The 21,662-nt window shown below is 36.6% G+C and overlaps 1 protein-coding gene and 1 long non-coding RNA gene across 14 annotated transcripts in view; one reads left to right on the top strand and one right to left on the bottom strand.

The window, feature by feature from the left end:
* Nucleotides 1–200: 200 nt before the first annotated feature.
* LOC143652222 (uncharacterized) lies at nt 201–12,747 on the bottom strand. Of its 2 annotated transcripts, none has more exons than XR_013160519.1 (4): nt 12,632–12,747; nt 11,925–12,023; nt 8,510–8,635; nt 201–1,228 (listed from the first exon to the last, which is right to left on the bottom strand). It is a non-coding gene; the product is annotated as an uncharacterized LOC143652222 (long non-coding RNA). The 2 variants fall into 2 exon arrangements; XR_013160511.1 differs by having other exon boundaries at nt 202–1,228; nt 12,586–12,735.
* Nucleotides 12,371–21,662, top strand: part of PPP1R9A (protein phosphatase 1 regulatory subunit 9A) — a 434,558-nt gene continuing 425,266 nt past the window's right edge. For 4 of the 12 annotated variants that reach the window (XM_077123518.1, XM_077123509.1, XM_077123522.1 and 1 more), the window contains exons 1-2: nt 12,372–12,576; nt 14,698–16,313. In XM_077123518.1, the coding sequence (XP_076979633.1) occupies nt 14,919–16,313 (1,395 nt within the window). In that variant the 5' untranslated portion in view covers nt 12,372–12,576; nt 14,698–14,918. Of the gene's footprint in view, nt 12,577–12,893; nt 13,009–14,697; nt 16,314–21,662 lie in introns of those variants that run through there. The other 8 variants (XM_077123533.1, XM_077123572.1, XM_077123562.1 and 5 more) reach the window with 6 other exon arrangements.

Below are 21,662 nucleotides of genomic sequence, written 5' to 3'. Positions count from 1 at the left end.
GCTATCTTAATGTTAAATTTTTTGTGAAACAGTGGCTTAAGCTTAACCAGTATAAAATCTAAGTTACAATTTGGGGCAGATACTTGTCAACATTGGATAAACATATTTAATGATTGTACATAGGAGATCATTCAACATACCTAGGGATATATTTTCATATGTTGGTTCATCTTAAAAGGGTTCATAAGTGTACTATATTTTCAAAATGAGATATTTTAAGGGTACTTTACTGACCTATTTTATGTCTTATAGCTGATGCTTTAATTTTCTGGCTGCTAAAATAAATACTATACAAAGGGTTGGCTTAAACACAGGAACTTATTGGCTCATAATTTTGAGGCTAGGAGAAGTCCAAAATTAAGGCATCATCAAAGTGATGCCTTCTCCAAGAAGACTGTGGAGTTCTGGGGTTGGCTGCTGGTGTTCCACAGTCCTTGGCTTTTCGTCACATGATAATGCACATGGTGGCTGTCCTGGCTTCTCCATTCCATTGACTTCCAGCTTCAGGCTGCTCCCTGGGGCTTTCTCCCTGTCTGAATTTCATTTTGCTTTTAAAGAACTCCAGCCTGATTCATTTAGGCCACACCTAACTGCAATAACCTCATCAAAAGTCCTGTTTACAACAAATTTACACTCCAAAGAATGAATTTTTTAAGAACATGTTTTTTCTGGGGTACATCACACCAAGCCACCACAATATACTTCATTCTCTAGGCAAAAGTAATTAAGGCCATATCTTATTACTTTGTGGAATAGGACACTGAGTTCTCCCTCATTTATTTATCTAAGTATTAATAAGACCCAGAATTATTTTTGGAATACAAAGTTGGTCTTACCCACAAGAAGGCCCATCACTGTTGGAGTAAGCTGGCCTTCTTGTCAAATGTATATCTCTTCAGAGGTCTTAGTTTTCATAAAAAGGAACTTTCCTACTTTGACAATTAATAGATTGCTAGAACATATCAATGTTTCCTTATTTGGCAAAACAGAATATGTTTATTCCAGATTCCTATGAAAGCATACCCCAGATTGCTTATTGACCATAAGCCTTGCAGGAAAAAAAAAAAGTTCTTGGAAGACTCATAGAAGTATTTGAAGTCCATTTCTCCTTTGGAGCAGACCAGACATTCAGATTTAGCCAGGTCTCTAATCTAGGTGTTTGAATTTCTTAGCGACCTGCTTTTATTGGGTAATCTTCTTCACTTATGCCATCCACCTACCTTGCAGGCTTTTTAAAAGAAACAAGAATGCAAATTGTTATTAGAAAAATGGTAAATTTGTAGCTAATGGTGCAACCAACTATTGTCATAAAATATGTATTCACACAAGAGAGAGAAAGTGACCATACTTGAATCTCATATTTTATTTTTAGCCATATTTATTTCACAAAAATTTATTATAATATATGTCTATATATATGTATATATATATATATATATGCAGACACACACACACACACACACACACACACACATATATATAGCACAGACTTTTCTATGAAAACATTTTACTTAAAGACAATCATTTTGTTGTCACCTATCAGTGTGTTCTTTTTAATAATATACAGGGTTTTATAAGCAGTGCATTGAAGCTGACTCCTACTGTCTTGTCAGAGCTAATGGCTGAATTTTCAGGAGTTTTCTGCTAGTAGTTTGAAATTGTCCACAGTTGGACTGTCTGCACCACTGAAATTGCAAACCAGGGCTCCCCTCAATCTCTGTGAAGAGCTAGTAGTTAAACATTTACCATGATACCATTGGTTTTCTTACATTTGTTTTATAAACTAATATGTTACTAAATACACAGGAAAGGTACAATTTCTGGAATTTCAGACTAGTTTGCAGTCAATATTTTAAAGTTTGCCAATTTCTAATGGAATCAAATATTGTTTCATACCAATAATCAAGTTAATCATTACACCAATACAATGTATTGCTAATTTACATTCTAAATGAATAGGGAAATTCAACTTGATTCCTTAAGTTAAAGTGAAACAAGTGGAATGAACATATATTTGCTACCTATAAATGTTCATGATAAAATAGATAAACACAGCCTCTCCCCGAGAGCTGCATTTATACATGTCTGGCCAGAATGCTAATGAAGAGGAGGAGGAGGAAAAGGAGGAGGAGAAACACAATGATGGTGACAGAGAAAGATAAATAGTTGCAAAGTAGGAAAGAGTTAGGTGCAATTTCTTGAATTGAATTCCAGAGTTCAACCAGGAATTAGAGTCTTCTCTGGCTCAAGTTCAGAGGATTAGCTTTAATGACAGAACTGCCAGAGAAATGACTGTATCTACTTCATCAGAGTAAAGATGAATAGGAGTCAAGCTAGACCAGTCAGCTAAAATATTCATTGTCAGACTGAAAACAGTGGCTCTACTCCAGTCCACTATGTTGAACTAGAGTAAGAACGGCATCTGAATTCATGGTGGAATAGTTGTTTTTGATCTTTTGTCCTGTATTAGCAAAGCAAGGAATAAGACCTGTAATTACAAATACAACGGCCAAGGTAATAACAGCATAAGTATATTCTTTAGAAGTATAAGGCGTTTATATTTTCTAACACATAGCTAAAAATGTGACACCTAGCAAAGTACACTTATTTACTTTCTCTTGCCAATTAACCTTGATTTTAATGATTCTTCAGAAACTATCATACATGTAAAATTGGTTCTCCTTGGTATGGGTTCACTTTGCAGCAATGGCATCATACTTTTAACAACGAAATTGGCTTTGAGAAAATCTTGTGCCAGCTTCACATACATTTTTACTTAGTGTGACAGGGACAATTTCCCATTGTATAATGAAGTTGTGTAGTACTTAATATTATATTACAAACAGTAATTTTTGTTACTTGTCTGTATAACATTTATGGCATAATAAATACTAAGACATTGTTAACCTGTAGCTGTATGAGGAATGCAATAATATGCAATAAAACAAACACACAACTTATGCATCCAAATGAATCTTGTCCCTTTCCAAAAACACACTTTCTCAAATAATGTTAAAAAACATCATTTGGAACTCCTCTTTTTTTATAAACTAACCTCAGACCAGTCAGTGAGCTACTTAAAACCGCATTCAGTCCATTCAGTCCTAATATCTAATATGACTACTAATGACTTTAGATTGTTCATAAATGTCAAACTGTCTCAAAGTATGAAGAATTAATTATTGTGTAGACTAGGGCTTTATGCTTTGAGGTAAGATTCATTTGGATGCAAATTTTTGATATATTTGTTTAAAAATCAGTCACACTGCCTTCTTAGGTTATACAATTACTTATTTATGTATAGAAAGTTTTGACTATGAAGCATCGTAGAAAATAAAACAAATAACAACAACAAAGAAAATAAAACAAATAACAACAACAAAAACTAAACTAGTTGTTTATAGGAGACTCTCTGTCCATGAGTATGTCACGTACGCCCTTATAATTTTTGAGGTCCTGTCATATCAGACAAAGATTTATTCATTATATATTCATTTGTATTCATTACATTCCAAAATGATTTTAACCAAGGTAGAGTTATACTTCAGTCCAAATCAGGGAGATTCTGTAAACCTTAACATAGAGTGAAATTAAATTGATCAAATTTATTGCCACTTAGATGAAAGCATTTTTCATTTCCAATTTTGTTTCCTTATTATAAACAAGCTTTCACATAACTTTAAGAATCTGAATTATTTTATTCAGTTTTAACTCAGCAACTCTTAATCTATAATGTGAATTACCCATTACTGAGTACTTTAAAAGATCACCCATTTAAAGTGCACAATTCAACGTGTTTTACTAGAGTCACAGGATTGTGCAACTATTAACAGAATCAATTTCAGAACATTTTCCTATTCCCTAAAATAAACCCATACCCATTAGCTGTTACTCTTCACCCTCACCCTCCCAGCCTGTGACCTAAGCAACTACTAATCTAGTCTCTCTATAATTAACTATTCTGGACATTTTGTATGGGTGGAATCTACAATATGTGGTCTTTTCATCAGAGTAGTGTATAATATTTTCAAGGATCATACAAGTATAGCATGTATTAGTACTTCATTTTTTTTACCAACATATTTCATTTTATGGATTTGCCACATTTGATTTATTCATACATCATTTAATGGACATTTGGGTTGTTTCCCCTTTGTGGCTATTATGAATAATAATATGAACATTCCTGAACACAGCCCAAAGACTATTAATGTAAGTGTGTAGAAATAAAGAAGGGAGCTCTAATGGAGGCTTTGTTGTTTGACATTGTAAGGAGAACATCGTGCTTCAATGGAAAACTGTTATTGTTTAGATTGTATCCTTCCAAGTATCTGATTCTAGTCTTTCATTGTCTTGGAGTTCTTTTACAACTCTCTAAATTGTAGATAATTGATATTAATACAAAATTATTCTTATCTATATACTTGTAAATTCTATCAGTGGTGGTTCATTTGACTTATCATCCTTACTGTGAAAGAGCCACTTTTGTTTCCATTTGCAAATTAATTTAATATTTCTGATTTATAAATGTATCTTTTTTGTAATACCCTTTGAACTGGCTGTAACACATTGCCAATTTCCTCATTAATGGGTTAAATAAAATCACTAACACATTTTTATTTCTATATCTCTATGGGAGTCATGATTTTACCTTTTCTGAGTGTTAACTTTTAACAACACACCCAATATTTTGCTACCTCCATAATGTCTCCATTTTCTGGTGGAATCAGAATTTTCAGTGGCTCGAAAAAGTACTCCTCAGTTGATCTGATTCTATGAACAATTGTAAGCTAACAAAATAGACAACCTATGTGAAATGGACAAATTCTTAGAAACATCCAAACAAATTACATAGAATCTGGAAGAAACAGAAGATCTCATCAGACCGATTACAAGTAAAATGACTGAATCAGTATCAAAAACCTCCTAACAAAGAAAGCCCAGAATGAGATGGTTTAACAGGTGAATTCCACCAAACATTTCAAGAAGAATTAATACCATCCCGCTCAAGTTCTTCCAAATAATTGAACAGAGGGGAATACTACCTACCTCATTCTATAAGGCCATTATCAATGTTAATACCAAAGCCTGAAGAAAAGAAAATTATAGACCAATTTCTCTGATGAATATAGATGCAAAAATACTCAACAAAATGCTTGCAAATTGTATCCAACAGTACATTAAAAGAACTATCCACCAATATCAAGTGGGTTTTATCCCAGGTATGCAAGGTTGGTCCAATATAAGAAAATCAAATAATATTATATATCACACTAACAAATGACAGGAAAAAAACATGGGGTCAACTCAATTGACAGAGAAATGGCATTGTTCTTATGGATTCTCTGTCCAGTTTGATTTGCTTGTTCACTATATTTCTTAGGTTTTACACACCTAAGCATATGGTTAGAATCTTACAGACAAATCATATTTTCCATCATTAGAAGCAATTTCATTAAAGCAAAATAAAAGTCATTGCAGTATGTGATGAAGATTTTGTGATTTTTAAATTCCACAGAGCTGATCAGAACAATGTCGATATGATGATGATGTAACAAATTTGAAAATTTTGCCTATATGTAAATATACTGTATAAATTCGTAGGTCAGCACCAATCTGAGAGTCCTTCATTGTCAATTTTAAGCTTAGTGTTAGACTTCTAATGGACACTTGCTTTTCAGAAAATAATACTATATCACATTATTAGTATGTGATAAATAAATGACTATGTTTCTAAATACATCATTTGGCCTTGATCTAATTCTCCTTTAGGGGTACATGTGGTCATCCATCATTTGACTGTATTGTATGTTGTTGGCCTTGCTTAATTTCTGAGGCTCTTGAGTTGTGTTCAAATATGTATACTCTGCATAGATTATATTATAGAACATTGTACTCACAGACGTAATTTACTATGAGAAAATTATTAAAGCTTCTCAAAATAATGTTAGACTTGATTGTTAGATGCTAGAACAAAGTAAAATAGAAAAAGAAAATCTAAGAACTACGGCTTCCTTTTCCTTAAAGTTATAGCAGGTCACTTTTACATTCCTGGAAAAGAAGAAATCTTGGTTTTGTTTCTAAAACTCTAGTATTTAATCTCCTTCTAAAATTTTTATTCCTATCAACTAAATTTCATCTTACATTAATTGTTTGTATCCTCATTGTCATAAAATACGAATTTCATTTTCTTTGAGGACCCATCTGGATTACATGTAAAGCTGTTTTCAGCCATTCACTATGTGGTTTCTGTATTTACACAATAAGTAAGGTGTTTAGATTATTAAGTTTTTATTTGTCAAAATTCAATATGGGAAATAAATAGCATATTGTCTTTCTACAAAGACACATATCCCCTTGATGCCCATGGTTTTCCTTTAAAAAGTAAATCTGGTATAAGGGAATGAATACTTGGCTTATACACCAGAGAATCATTCGAGGCTAAGACTGAAGGCCTGAAGTGGAGCTGTGATTATCCTAGGGAATCTGGATCTAGTTGATGCTCAAACTGACAACTTGGGCTCTCAGTGAAATACCATTTTTACAAAATAGTTGCTAAACTATCATTCATTTTATTTTTGGAAGAGCTATGCTAAGAAAATTCCATTTCACTGACCAACTTAAATGTAGTGTTTTGCACAATTAAAGAGCAGGTTTAAGACACATTTTTCTAGACTAACTGATCTCTTTATCTTATGTAGTCTATATACATCTATATGTGTACATTTTCTTATTAAACTAAAATCTTAGAATGTAATTTCAAAGTTTTTCCTTCTAACAACAACAACAATAAAAAAAGCTCAGAAAGTGTGTGATCCATAAGTGCATTAAGAATCTAACCCAGGCAAAGACACTAGTTGAATAATGAATAACTGTTAGTAGTTTGATCGAGAAGAAGCTACTCTCAGTCCAGCAAACTTTCCAGATACAATCAGTGTTGGATACTGTCTAGGATAAGAATGAGAAGACTGGCTGTTTAAGATATGCCCACTAAATGAAGATAAGTACTTGTTAATGTATAAATATGTAAGGCATTTTGATATATTTTTGAACTTTATTTGAAGCAATGTGCTAAAAATGGCAATTTATAAGACTCTATGTAAGAAACTGGAATTATGGCAGGTAAGGAATTTATGGAAAATGTATTAACATCCTCAGAGAAAATTTCTTACTGAATTCTAAAAGCAGATGACCAGATACAGAATTTAAATACTAGCATTTTTTCTTAATATGCAATTTGTTATCAAGTAAATTTTATATAAAGTGGGACTATTATGACTCCCCAAAGGGTATATTATTAGAAACAGACTAAACATGAAAGGAAATCACGGACTTCTCCTGTTTAATTTTAAAGAGGGATGTTTATATTTAGTTATTTATTTTTACAGTTACTTCAACAAGGCTAATACCACAGAACAGAGAAACTCCTAAAGTACCTTCATAATTCTTTGGTTCCTTTTCTCCAGTTTTTGCAGAGTGTTTTTGAGTTATTTTCCCGTTCATTTTGTGTAAAAGAAGAGTTGTGCTAATACAGAGTACTGAATATGAGTTTCATTAAAATATTTTCAATTTGAAATATCCCTAATTATTTTCTCAATGCAGGATCACTGTGTCTCCCCAATTTGTTTTAGTCTTAAAATAAGTTTTCTGGAGCATGTTAGACTCTTTCCAATTCTCAAGGATGCAAGTGATAGGTGCACACTGTGGGTGGAGGACTGGCATATATTGTATCACTACTAGAATTCTCCTGCTAGAGGGATAATATGCTGTGAGTGAAATGGGCTTCTGTAGAAACAGAAAAATACCTCACATGGTCCTTAAACATGCAACTTACATCATTATAAAGCTGAAGACTAAAAAGAATGTTTGTAGCTCTTATTATTTCAACCTCAGAAGTAGTGCCAGAAATTACCAAACCATACCAATCCATGTCTATTCCAAGAAAACTCTTGTTTTCTGGTGTGGTAGCCAAATAAACTACTAATAGGAAAGAGAGAATGTATTACCTTGGCCTGAACCACTGTTTAAATCCACCATGGTTTGTTTGTAGAATTCAGATATTAAAAATAACTTCAAAATGATATTAAGGAATCCCAAGGACCTCTACAATTTATAACTTGAAGCAAATAAAAGTAAATATTCAAACCTATCATGAGATTACTGTTAACCTGAAATGCTGGATGTATTATAGAATGAGAAAAGAACCAAAATGATATAAATTTTCTATGTCATGCCCAAGCCACAAGTAGAGGTATACAAAACCAAGTGGAATCATTATGTATTTGGGCAGATATGACATCTTCTATACTATAAAATCAATTTATTAATTTAATCTAAATTTTATAGCTAACATCCCCAAATCAGACAAATGATAGTTATATGTGACTCATTCTGAATGTGAACCTGAGAACTCTCTACCACCATTTTGGAGAAATATTTTCTATCTTCCCTACAATGGAGTGCATGTGAAATACCATATTGATTAAAGAATATAAACTTAAATTCTTACCCTCAATATTGGATGGTTGCTTTATTCATTTATGTTTTTGGGTGCATGGTCCGGGAACTGAACCTGGGTCTCCTGCATGAAAGGCGACCATTCTCCACTGACCCACCTGTGCACCCTAGATGGTTACTTTAAAAGATGAGTTGTTTAATATAAGTGAATATTGACATTCAACCCTGAAAGCAACAAAGTACTATGATATTTACAAACGTGAAAGATTCTCTTCCCAATGTGTGAAACAGGCAAACTATGACAGGGGAGTTTCTAAGAGAAAAAGAATTTATTGCTATGTGAGATCAGATGGTCTAAAGGCCCAAAAATATGTCTACTCCAATTTAAGGATTTCGGGTTTTTTATGGATTCAAACAAGGGGAAGGGGTAGTGGAATGGAATTGTTACCATTACAATAGCAAGTATACACAAGCCTGAGACCAGGCTAGAATGTCCATTATAATAGTAATTGTAAATTGGGCAGAGACTAGGCTAGAATAACCATTAAAATAGTAACTGTAAACAAGGGTGAGACTAGTAGGGTTTCAGTAATTTCAGTGATTAACTTCAGAAAGAAAAAACATCTATATGATTCAGTAATCATAATTATTTGTTAGCTTTTAATTTAACTGTTATAGTTGTAACTAAACTTCTTGTAAACAACCTGCTTTGTCACAATTGACAAAGTCTTATTAGTAATTGGTAAAGAACTACTAGTATAATTAAAACACCTTTTTACACTAAAGCTTATGTAAAATTAGTTATGGGCATTACTCCTCCATTTCTCTGCCTCCTCCATAAAGACTTAAAGCGGGTTCTATTCTTTTCTCTCCCTCCATGAACTTCTATTAACCAGCAACCAGCCAGATGAATTTCAAGTATAAATGAAGTGTTCAGGCACAGTTTGGTCAGTTTTCCCCAGTCTTAAAACTTGATTCAGGCTTGATTTTCAGAGCTACACCCAATGTTCCACTTATAGACATTGATAAGTTGATTATTTGATTAGTTAATCAGAATACTCATTAAAGAAAATTTTAAAAATCACATTCAGAGAACCCCTAAACAACGTAGAATACATTTTGAACTTTTCGATTGTTTACTAACCTGCTTTCCATACTTATTAATTATGATATTAATGGTTGTAAAGGGAAGGAGAATAACAGTTAACAATGTACCACATGATTTTTGAAAGGTTGAGAAATCAGATTTGAAAATTGAACACTTCCAAATGCTTAACATTTTGGAGGATTTGAAGGTCAGTACTGAGCTGCGTTTTCCACCCTCTAGCATTATCCCTCCCAGTGTGAACATGCAAAACTCATACCTTTAAAATCTAATACATTACAGATTTAAATTATAAAGGTTTATTGAACTTTGTTTACCCTTATGTAAAAGTCTACTATTTTACAGTTGTACAAATGTTGTCTAGCATAGCACTGCCTGAAAGAAATTTCTATGACAGAAATGCCCTCTATCTGTATAGTTCAACATGGTAGCCACAACTTGCTACTGAACCCTTCAAATATGGCTTGCATGATTACTGTATTTAATTTTCATTAATAGAAATTTAAATAGCCACATGTACTGTGTAGCAACACATGAACATTCAATTAAATGTAAGAAGTGGAAGGTAGATTATGGGCAATCGAGGAATCTGAAATCATCAGCATTGTGTTTAAAAAAACTGTCATTTATTCCTTCAGTAAGAATTTTTCCAGAAGTTAAGTTTCACATTTTCAAAAAATAAGTCCCAAAGCAACCAAAATCTTAAGGCTACTTTTTTGTATGAATCATCTTATTGTAAAGAGGTGTAAGACTGATTTTATTGCCAACTCTGCCCCCTCTTCTACAGACAAAACTCAGTGATTAGGTTCTGCACTTATTTAAGTTATTCTACAAAAAACCTGGTTTCCATACTGCAAATAAATATAAGGAACTTTTCCACTAAATCATTCCAGACAGCACAAATGTTCTTTCCAAAAGTGGAGACTGGAACCACAGCCCCCTCACATTGCCTGTTACATCTGTTTATGCTTATAGAAGTGACATCTACTATGTAGACAGAGAATGCCAATTTGTTGGGAAAGAACTCAGAATTTGGTAAGCTTTGGGGAAAAGAAAAAACAAATCTCACCCTTCAAAATAAAAGACATATAGCTATCCTTTAAAATTAAGAGGGAGAGATTTTGTTTCCAAGAGTACAGAGTCTGTTTACAAACTTGCCTGAGTTCACATCCATCCTTACCACCTACTAGCTAATAAACTGCGGGTAAATTACAAAACCCAAACATTAATCTTCCCTTCTGTAAAGTGCAGATAATAGTAGTTCTTTTGCAAAAGCCTGAGAAAGACTTTTAAATGGTCCAAAGATTACCCGTTGCCCTTTCAATGGAATGCTGCAGGACCTTTGGGATTTATCTAATTCTATTCTGGTCTGCACCTTTGACTTTGATTAGCCTATTCTACAACTCTGACAGCTGTGGAAACATACATCAGTGCAAATACTTTTTTTTTTTGTGGATGCTATATGACCAAGGTCACATTACATCCTCTATTGCAGCACCATTTGTTGAATTTTTGTTTGTTTGGTTTCTCATTTGCTTGTTTGCTTGCTTGTTTGTTTGGGAAAGTCATGGGCCAGGAATTCAACCTGGGTCCCTCTCATGGCAGGGGAGAATTCTACCAATGAACTACCCATGTACCCCAATGCACGTGCCTCTTAACTATAGAAATGTAAGTTCATTTTGTCTCAGATATACAATTGATTTTTTTTTTTTTTTTTTTAAAGGAAAGACAGAGAGAAGGAAGGAAGGAAGGAAGAAAGGGAAACATCTTTAAACATTTTCTTGTTTTATTGTATTCTGTTTCTCCGTTTTTGTTACATGGGCTGGGGCCGGGAATCGAACCGAGGTCCTCCGGCATAGCAGGCAAGCACTTTGCCCGCTGAGCCACCGCGGCCCGCCCCTATACAATTGATTTTTGCCCTGTAGAACAGATAATTCCAAACATTACATTTGGACTGCTCTATAGGATGTCAACCAGTTTTGCCTCTTTTCTGGTTGCCTATCTATATTTCAGATTCTCATGTGAAAGGGTTGCAATATCTCACCATTCCCCGTATTAATCAAACACAATTTTTGACACGTGCTCATTTTATATTTCTGAGAGTCACGTTTTTACCTTCTTGAAAAAATAATTCTTTAAGAGTTTGTACCTCAGAGAGCTTTAGGGGAGCTGGTTTAAATAACTATACTGGCAGTGGTAAACAACTTTATACCTACCTCAGAGATTTCCTGGGTTCAGTTCCAAAGCTGATAATGTGAATATTACAATAAAGTGATTTACTCGAATTTTTTGGTTTCCCAATAGCATATAAAAGTTATGTTTACACTATACTGTAGTCTAGGTGCCTAAAAAACATACATACCTTAATTATAATATGGTATATGTTGTAAGGAAAATGGCGGCTGATAGACTTGCTGGACAATAGGTTGCCACAAACTTTCATTTTGTAAAAACGCAGGATCTGCAAAATGCAATATGCCTAAGAGCTCTTCCCTGGGGAGAGGGGAAGGTGCTGAGCATTTATAAAAAGGGGCACTGAGTAATACTCCTCATGACAATGAAGTTAAGAGGGTTCCCTCATCCCTTTCCTTTTAGCATTGGGGCCTTCAAATCGGCGCTAGGCCAAGCCTCCTGGCCTAAGTGGAGGCCTGGGACACTGGGACACTGGACTTGGGCCTAGGTGTCAGCCTTTCAGCCCATAAATGGTCCAGGGTTTTGAGCGCTCTGGGATTATGGAGTTAACTGCAAACTAAGTGGAGCCCCGGCAGCGGACAGCAAGATCCCAGCTCCCGAACCGCCACCCGCGCGGTAAAGCGGACAGGCCCGAGACAAACGGGCCTGCCCCAGGCCCCAGGTCCCTCGCCCTCGGCCGAGGGGGTGGGGCGGCCTCGCCTCGGGCCTCTCGTGCTTTTCGCCCTGAGTTGGCCGCCAGAGGCTCCCTCTCTCTCCCTCTCCAGGGATTTTGCAGCCGGGCTCCCTCTCTCTGCGGCCCTAGAGTAATCCCATCAGCCGAGGTGAGGCACCTGTTACCCTGGGCCTTCCTCACCCCCACGGCCTGGCCTTCATTACTTCCGTCCTCCCCGGGTCGTCGCGGGTGGCCGCACGTGGCGAAGCCCCTTCCCCAGCCGGCAGCCCCCACCCTGGCCGGCCCGAGTGTGCGAACGCGACTGTGCCCGGGCCGCCGCCCGTCCGCAATGGCGTTGGGGAGCACGGCGCGCCTCCCAGGGCCGCCCGCCGCGGGCAGGGCTCGTGTGGGGGCCGAAGCGCAAGTGGAAGCGGCCGCCGCAGCCGCCCTGCGCGCTGCACCGTGAGCAGGCGGGTGGCGGGGCACCGAGCGGGACGGCGCGGAGTCGAGCCGCGGCCACCGTGGGGCTGAGGGGCACCTCCGAGAGGGGGTGGGAGCCGCGGCGGCCCGACCCTCCTCGCCGGCGGCGGCTCCCGCTCGGGTAAGGGGGAAGCTGTGCTCTGGGCGAGGAGTTGGGGAGGGTGGAAATAAAGAGGGAGAAAAAAAATGTAGGATGTACAAAGGCTGAGTTGCAGGCTGGGGGTGGGGGTGGGCTGTGGTTAGGGAGCGATAGGTTGAGGATCGGAGGCATAATCAGTGGGATCTATTGTTTCCTGGCACATTGGAAGGAAAAACAAAGGGATTTTGTTTTTACATTACCCTGTAATTTTTTTTTTTTTTAATGTGGCCATTTCCCGATGCCACACTGGGATCCGCCTGGCAGTCGCTGGGAGCCGCAGCCAATGTATTAGGACTTCAGGTGCTTCTTGGCACAAAGCTAGTCTGCGACCTCCTACCATAGCGCTTGGCGTCACCTGCTCTCCCGGCCCTGCCCCGGGGCCGAGGGATTGCGTCCCGAACCAGGCTTGGGAATCGGCTGCCTCTCAAGTTGGTGTTATTTATGTTTGTCTTTTGTGAGGGCAGGTTTTGAATCCTTGGCGGCCCATCGCCCCCGCCCCCTTGGGTTGGAATTGGCGGGGGAGGGAAGGTGGTGGGTGTGTAGAGGGGAAGGGAAGGAGGGGGCTTATGGCTTTAAAAAATGTCAGGGTTAAAGGAGATTGTCGATGCTTTACAAAACAGACACCACACTTTAAAGCTCTTCTTGTTTGCGTGGGCCATGCATGTGTGCTGGGCCAGGAGCCGAGTTTGGAGACGATTTAAGTGAAAAGTGTGCTTCCTCACTGCTGATTGTGCCCGAGGGTGCTAGGGCTCGGTGGAATATTCAAAACCAAAACCAAAACCAAAATTAAAAATCTTTAGAACCTGCTTTGCTTCTCCTTGGCAGATAATTGAAGTATTTGATTGCTAGGCTATTGATAAAAAAAATCCATCTGTGAACTAGAGGAGACCAGTAAGCATGTATTGCTTTGCATTTTGAGCTTGTAGTAGGAGGCAAGAGGAATAATCAAATCAGGTCTGTGACAAGAGGTTTCACAGTGTATTAGCTTTCAGATGGTCACATTCCCATTATATTCTACATCCCACTCCATAATTAATAATATCCAGTGTTAGGAAACTTCCGAATACTGGATGTAACTGAATTTCTAGTGAATCTTACTGCCATCTAAGAACTTACTTTTGCATTTTTGGTCTGAGATTGCACCAGTGTTGTATTGGAGATGCTGCAGATGAGAATATTGGACTAGAAAGAGTGACACAAGCTTCTGTAGGCATGTTTTGGAGTTTGTAAACATAGATTCCAAACTTAATTGTATTCTACAGAAAAAAATAAGTTCTGCCTGATTTTGGATAATTCCAAATGAAGTTGGTTTTATGGACGGTTTAAAGGCTTCTTAAAGATCTAAGAATTGCTGATTTCGTTTAAGGACTTTCACAAAAGCAACTTGGGCTAAAGTGTTGTTTTCTAGTGTACTTAATGTCCACCTTGTGTGTGTGTGTATGTTTGTGATTTTGGTAGGATGCTCCAGATTGTGTTTGAAAAATTTTTGTTACCGAAGACTAGTGAGAATTATAATTTATATAACTTTTTAACGTACTATTTCAATAAGCATTTTCTTATGTTTGGAAGATACATATGGCTGAGCCCCTTTGTAAGTAAAGTGTATATTAATTGACTACACGTAAATTCAAATAATTAAATGAATTCAGAATTCATTCTTTTCTATTACAGATGAACCTCTGTTCTTGCTTTGAAAAAGCCATTTTGTGTAACCCTTGACTGAATAATTTCTTAACACAACTGTTGGGACAATCACTGACAGAGTATGCCATTTGAGAGGTACTTTTTCTTGACCAAATACTGGTGATTAGAGAAGAAAGTACTTTTTTTTTTGTTTGTTTGTTTTCTTTTTAAACCATTATGAACATTGGCTTTTCACCCCTGGAGTAAAAATGTTGAAAACTGAGTCATCAGGTGAACGAACCACTCTCAGAAGTGCCTCTCCCCATAGGAATGCATATAGAACTGAGTTCCAGGCCCTGAAAAGTACCTTTGACAGACCCAAGTCAGATGGGGAACAAAAAACAAAAGAAAGCGAGGGCTCACAGCAGAGCAGGGGAAGGAAATATGGCTCCAATGTCAATAGAATTAAAAACTTATTTATGCAGATGGGTATGGAACCCAGTGAGAATACTACAGTCATTGCCAAAACAAGAGGGAAAGGTGGATCTTCATCTCCTCAGAGAAGGATGAAGCCCAAAGAATTTGTGGAGAAAACAGATGGCTCAGTAGTCAAGTTGGAGTCCTCTGTTTCAGAACGAATTAGTAGATTTGACACAATGTATGATGGCCCTTCATATTCTAAGTTCACAGAAACTCGGAAGATGTTTGAGAGAAGTGTAAATGAATCAGGACAAAACAACCGCTATTCCCCAAAGAAAGAGAAAGCTGGAGGGAATGAACCTCAGGATGAATGGGGTAGTTCCAAGTCCAACAGAGGCAGTACCGATTCCTTGGATAGCCTTAGCTCTCGGACAGATGCTGTCTCCCCAACCGTGAGTCAACTGAGTGCAGTATTTGAGAATAACGACTCCCCCAGTGCTATCGTTTCAGAGAAGGCTGAACACAGTGAAGAATACTCAGTTACTGGGCATTATCCACTGAATTTGCCACCTACAGTTACGATTCTTGACACTTTTGGTCACCTTAAGGATTCTAATTCTTGGTCTCCTTCAGACAAACAAGGTACAAATGCAGAGGATGCTCAGAAGAGCAGTATAACTACAGGCCCAGAGGTGGCTTCTAAAAGTACTGCTCTAGCTTCAGTGCCTAGTGAAGACACACAGCAGAGCAAGGAAGCCGAAGTCTCAACATCTAACCAGGAGACTCCTGACAGTATTGACAAAGACATCCCTAAAGAATCTTGTGCAGAAAATAAGGCATCGTCAGAGTCTGAAATCCATCTGCCACCAAATGAACCTTTAGGAGATGCTGAAGCTAATTTAGTTGGGAGTGAGGCATCAAAGCAACAGAGAAAAGAACTTGCAGGTAGTGATTTCACCTCTGGTGATATTTCTGGATCCAGTTATGGAAAAGAAGCACCTGAAGATTCAAATAATTTTGAGAGTTCCCATACTTACATGCACAGTGACTATAATGTATACAGGGTAAGATCCAGGTATAATTCTGATTGGGGAGAGACAAGCACTGAACAGGGTGAGCAGGAAGATAGTGACGAAAACAGTTACTATCAACCTGATATGGAATACTCAGAAATTGTTGGATTGCCAGAAGAAGAAGACATCCCAGCAAATAGAAAGATTAAGTTTAGTAGTGCTCCGATTAAGGTAAGTATGTTTTCTTATTTGTTTTCTCAGTTTGTTTTTATTACTTTGGCCTATGTATAGAACAGATTTTACAACTGTTTGAAGTTTTTATAAGGAATTCAAGGTTGTTAATATACACGTTGTCAGGTGATTTTGAAGGTTTGGAGTTTGAGAGACATCCATCATATTTCTTAATGTGTTTTATAGTTGAATAAATCATTAAAAATGGAAAATAATATTAAGGTTGATGATGTTTGGTGATTGTGACATACATTCCACTGAACTGGAGTTTGAATAACATGAACTTTGTTAAAATGAGTATTAATTTGAAAAAGAATTACTTTTTAACTCGTTTTACCTAACAAAACCTGTAAATAATACAATTTTCTGAATCTGAATTCTGTAGTTTATGAAGTATGATGTACAATGGGAGAATTATGTTAACCTTGAAATAATACTCTTTATTTACTTGCTCAAAAAAAAAAAACCGAGTTATCTCTTACTTAAGTATAAGTGGGTTGTGAAGAATGCTGGAACTTTTTTTTTATACTGCTACTTGGTAGTGAAAGTTTGATTTATTGGAATACATTTAGCTGATGTAATACTTTAACTGAAAGCTATGACAGTTAATATCTTTAAGTTCAGAATTTGTGATGCAGTTTTGAAATGAAATTTTGTGGAATAAAATTTATTTGTCATTCATGGATTTATTTTTATCTCTTAAAAACGAAATAAATGACAGTCGAATTAAGATTATCTATTCTAAATTTCACTCAGTTAGTGTTTGGCATAGAAGAGTAGACAGTATTATCAGGAATGATGTTACTGATAATGGCATTGGGGGTGGGAGGGTGTTGATTCATTATCAGACTCTTCAGGAGTGCTTTTCCAAAGTATAGGAAAAGCACTATCCCACCAGCTCAGCCTAGGATTCTGACATGCCCTCCTAGGGGAATCTGGAGGGTTGTGGTGGCAGAATGTGAAGTTTGAAACTACTCCCTAGGGCCTTCTAGCTTACACTGTGTGCATTTATGATAGATTTGGAATTTGATATGACCCTTTGATCAATTCTCTTCTTAAAAGCCAAAACCATTATACTAGTGTTATTTCCATCGTTTGAAATTTCTGTATGAGGCTATAAGACATAATTTACATAGAAATATTCAGAGAAATCTGGCATTGCTTTAATTAAGAAATATGTTTTAAAATAAGGTAATAATCTGAAATTAGAGGTGTTTTGTAGGCCATGTCAAGTTTGATCTGTGTTTAAAATAAACTGTAGATGTGAATCTAGTTTCAAAGTAATGAAGTTTCTTGCTTTACCACCTTCCTTTGTTTTCGTCTTCCTTCCCTCCCTTTCTTCTCTTCTCTACCCCAGTTCATAGGCCTATCCAGTTAGCTCCTAAATTTCATACCACTCTTCAGTTGCTCTGCTTTGAGCATCATCTTCCTACCCCTTAGAGAGAAAGCAATAAGATTAAATTGCTTCACATTGAACAAGGCAGGAATAGCTGAAATGAACTCTTAAGAGAGTTGGTTAAACTCAGTGACTGACTCCCTAATAGGGGGATAACAACTTATGAAAATTTATCAAGTAGACTACTACTCAAACAAAAGGGACATTAGCCCTGTATTTAGGAACTGCGCTGAACAAAAATAACTGCACAGTAATATGTTTAAGGGATTTTAAATGACTTAACATTGAAATACATCTGTTCATATGTGAACAAACCAGCTTTTTGGTAGGATATTTTGAAACTCAAATGATTGCTGCTGCTATTACTTATAGCATTAGGCATTTTGCCTTAGTTTTCATCTAATAAAGAAACTGTACATTTCATATAACAGAGACCGAAAAATCGATTACGTACATTTGGGTTTAACACATTTCATCAAGAACTGGGATCAAGCAAAAAGTTTGTGAGACAGATAATGCAATACATTTTCTCGGGCAGTTAATAGTACTAAATGGAGTGGATTGAGTTTACAAACAAAAGAGTCATTCTTAGCTGATTGTAGGGAGTAAGACAACTCTCCCTTGTGGCTTTCATTGTTTAACTTGCGAGTGGATTTGCTTGGAAATTTTGAGAGCTTCTTTCTACTGCTAGTGGTGGTGTTTAGAATATTCTCCAATTCATATTTTTGCCTTAAATGATGATAATACTTAAATACTTTTACTTAATATTGACATTTATTTCCTGAAGGCTTATCATGTGACCATTCCCATCCTGTGAGCTACAGAAGACACAAAAATCTATAAGGTTAACCCTTTCCTCTATGAACTTGTAGAGTCAATTCTTAAACATTTAGTATTAAAAACCATATAGAGCAGTGCAAAAAACTGTGCCAAATGTCTAATATAGACATGTAGTCCCATGTCCTGTGGGTACTTACTTGAACAATAGTTGGCTGTACTAAAAGCATAGAACGAAATGGATTTTGTAGATCACCTTGAAGAGAATTTACTCAGCTATTCCCTATGTATGTCCTGGAATAGGAAGTTATGATTTCCAACCTAAATCTTTTCCTTTGAGATTTAAACACACTTCCTCTTTCAGAGGCCATAGTGAACATAATCCCTGCATAAATGATCTTAGAACTTTTACAATCTTTTCCTGGTATTTTCATCTTATTTTTCCTCTAGATTAAATCTTAACACTTATTCTTTTGGTGTAGATCTTGTTTATCAAATTTATATGTGACATTGTCCTCAATTTCTGTTTTTCTACAGATTTTTTCTACAGATGATTTAAAGATTTCTTTTCCCTGGAATAGTTTAAATCTATACCCAAAGAAACATCAAAATAATGGCTGATCTTTCCTACGTAGCATAATTTCCTGTACTTAATTCATTATTCACTTTTTAAAATGGTAGGATTATTTTGCTGACCAGCATTTAGTATGACTCCCATGTATTTCATAGACACATCTGTTTCTTATTGGATGGGTTATTGTATTTGCTAGGGTTGTGGAATATTCAAATGGAATTTATAATAGAAAATATAATGTTCAACTTTGGAGTATGGAACCGTGGTAAGTTGAGATGTGGAATTATGCCTTAATTCTCAGAAATTTCTCAAAACTAAGGGATTGAATGAAAATAAATTTGTCTAAGATGAATCAAGTATAGATAGGATGATCTTTTCATTATTTTAGTATGAATTCAGAGCATTTATTGATTCCCTACTAGGCACTCGAAATAATGCACAATATTATACATAAATAAAATGATTGGAGATGATCAAGTCAGGAATTAATGGTAGGTGGGAAGTGAACAGCCCCATTAAGCAAGCCCCTTAGGCTGTCCTGCTCAGCTCTATTTTTTGATGATCTTTGAAAAGTCACTGCAGCCTCATTAAGAAAGTCATAACCCTTTCTGTGTTTGTAGTAGCCTCATATCCTTTGGATTGTTATTTTTTGAAACGACTCTTAAAAGGAGATTCTTCTACCACCCAGCAAGAAAGAGATTGTAGGGGTAACGTTAAGATGCATTGCTCTATACTTTTCTGTTTTTTCAAACAATTTTTTGGACATGATGCTTGGAGCATAGTTCTTCTGAGATCTGAATTTCTCTTTCTTTGTGGAAGCTTCTCTCTAACAGTCTATCTCAGTGCTTCTCAAACTTTAATATATGTATGAATCACCTGGGATCTTGTTAAAATGCAGATTCTGGTTCAGTTAGGTGTTTTGTGGGATGGTTAACCTCCAAGTACACTACCAGGCAAACTATCAAAGAGGTTATAGAACAGAAGGGCCACTAACCAAATTAAAATGCTTGAATCACATATTTGTTAAATCAATTTGAAACAGAGTGAGAAGCAAGAAGTAGGTGATGGGATAAGTTAATACACTTAAGATGCCAGGGGGTTGGAAGGACCACACTATTTGAGTCCTGGTACACAATGTTTGCATGTCTTGTCTGTCTCTGTCACATCAGCCTTCTCCATTAATGGCATGAAGGACAGAATTTATGTTGGAACAAGGAATTTACACACTAATGAGGCACTAGGTCATGATACATGCTTGTGCTATCAAAGAGATGCAGGTACACCTAGCTACAGCTTTAGCTTTGCCAGTTTGTTTCTTCGATATTCTTGGGTCCAGAATAGAACCATACTGAGTATCACCAATGGGTGACCAATTTAGGGGTAACATAGTAATCAGCCCAGAGATGATGTGATGATGACTTGGTCTTTCGATCCCTTTCTAACTATAGTAAGCTTTTTGTTTGTTCCACCATATTTTTCTATTTATTCTATTTTTTATATGTCTTATAAGTTACTTGTTTTTAGCACGAGTTCTGTGTTTCACAAGCTTGCGCTCTCATTATCTATGCTTAAGAGAGCCTATGAATGTTGTCTTTCTTTCATAAGCTACTGACTTACTTACTGTCTATCATTATCACTTCTTAAGAGGTTTATCCATTCAATTTGTTTTCTTGTTCTTTATAGAAGAATTTAACATTCTTGAGTAATACGGGAAACTCATATAACCGTAAGTCTGTGTGGAACCTGAGATTTTGCATTTCTAACAAGCTCTTAATTAGTCTTGCTACTGCTGGTCTATGCACCATACTTTGAGTAGCATGGCTATGGATCTCACAGTTCTCAGTTATTTTCAGACAGAGAATTTTCAGGATGTATTCCTGAAGGGCTACCATATGGAACCTGGCATTAGAATATGAATTAAAAAATATTTTTATTGAAATATCTTTACATACATATGATCATCCAAAGTATATGTTATCACGTTTTGTATTCATCCCCATAATTTTAGAACATTTGCATCACTCCAGAAAAAGAAATTAAAAAAAAAGAAAAAAAATGCATATATCCCATATCCCTTACTACTCCCTCTCATTGATCGCCAGTATTTCAGTTTATCCCAATTTTTTTTTACCCCTTATCCCCACCCGCCATTATTTATTTATTTTGTTGTCCTTATTTGTTTTACTCATCTGTCTATACCATGGAGAAAGGAGTATCAGACACAAGGTTTTCACAATCACCGGTCCCACTTTAAAAGCTGTAGTTATACAATTGTTTTCAAGAATCAAGGCTATTGGAATGCAGTTCAACAGTTTTAGGTGCTTCCCTCTAGCCATGCCAATACGCCAGAAACTAAAAAAGTATATCTGTATAATGCATAAGAATAACCTCCAGGATAACCTCTTGACTCTTTTGCAATCTCTCAGCCACTGAAACTTTATTTTGTCTCATTTCTCTCTTCTCCCTTTTGGTCAAGAAGGCTTTCTCAGTCCCATGATGATGGGTCCCGGCTCATTCTGGGAGTTCTCTCGCACATTATCAGGGAGATTTTTACCCCTGGGGGTCATGTCCCTTGTAAGTGGGAGGGCAGTGAGTTCACTTG

The sequence above is a fragment of the Tamandua tetradactyla genome, chromosome 1 (genome assembly GCF_023851605.1).
Source record: "Tamandua tetradactyla isolate mTamTet1 chromosome 1, mTamTet1.pri, whole genome shotgun sequence".
NCBI classification, from domain to species: domain Eukaryota; kingdom Metazoa; phylum Chordata; class Mammalia; order Pilosa; family Myrmecophagidae; genus Tamandua; species Tamandua tetradactyla.
This window is presented reverse-complemented; position numbering and strand designations above follow the sequence as displayed.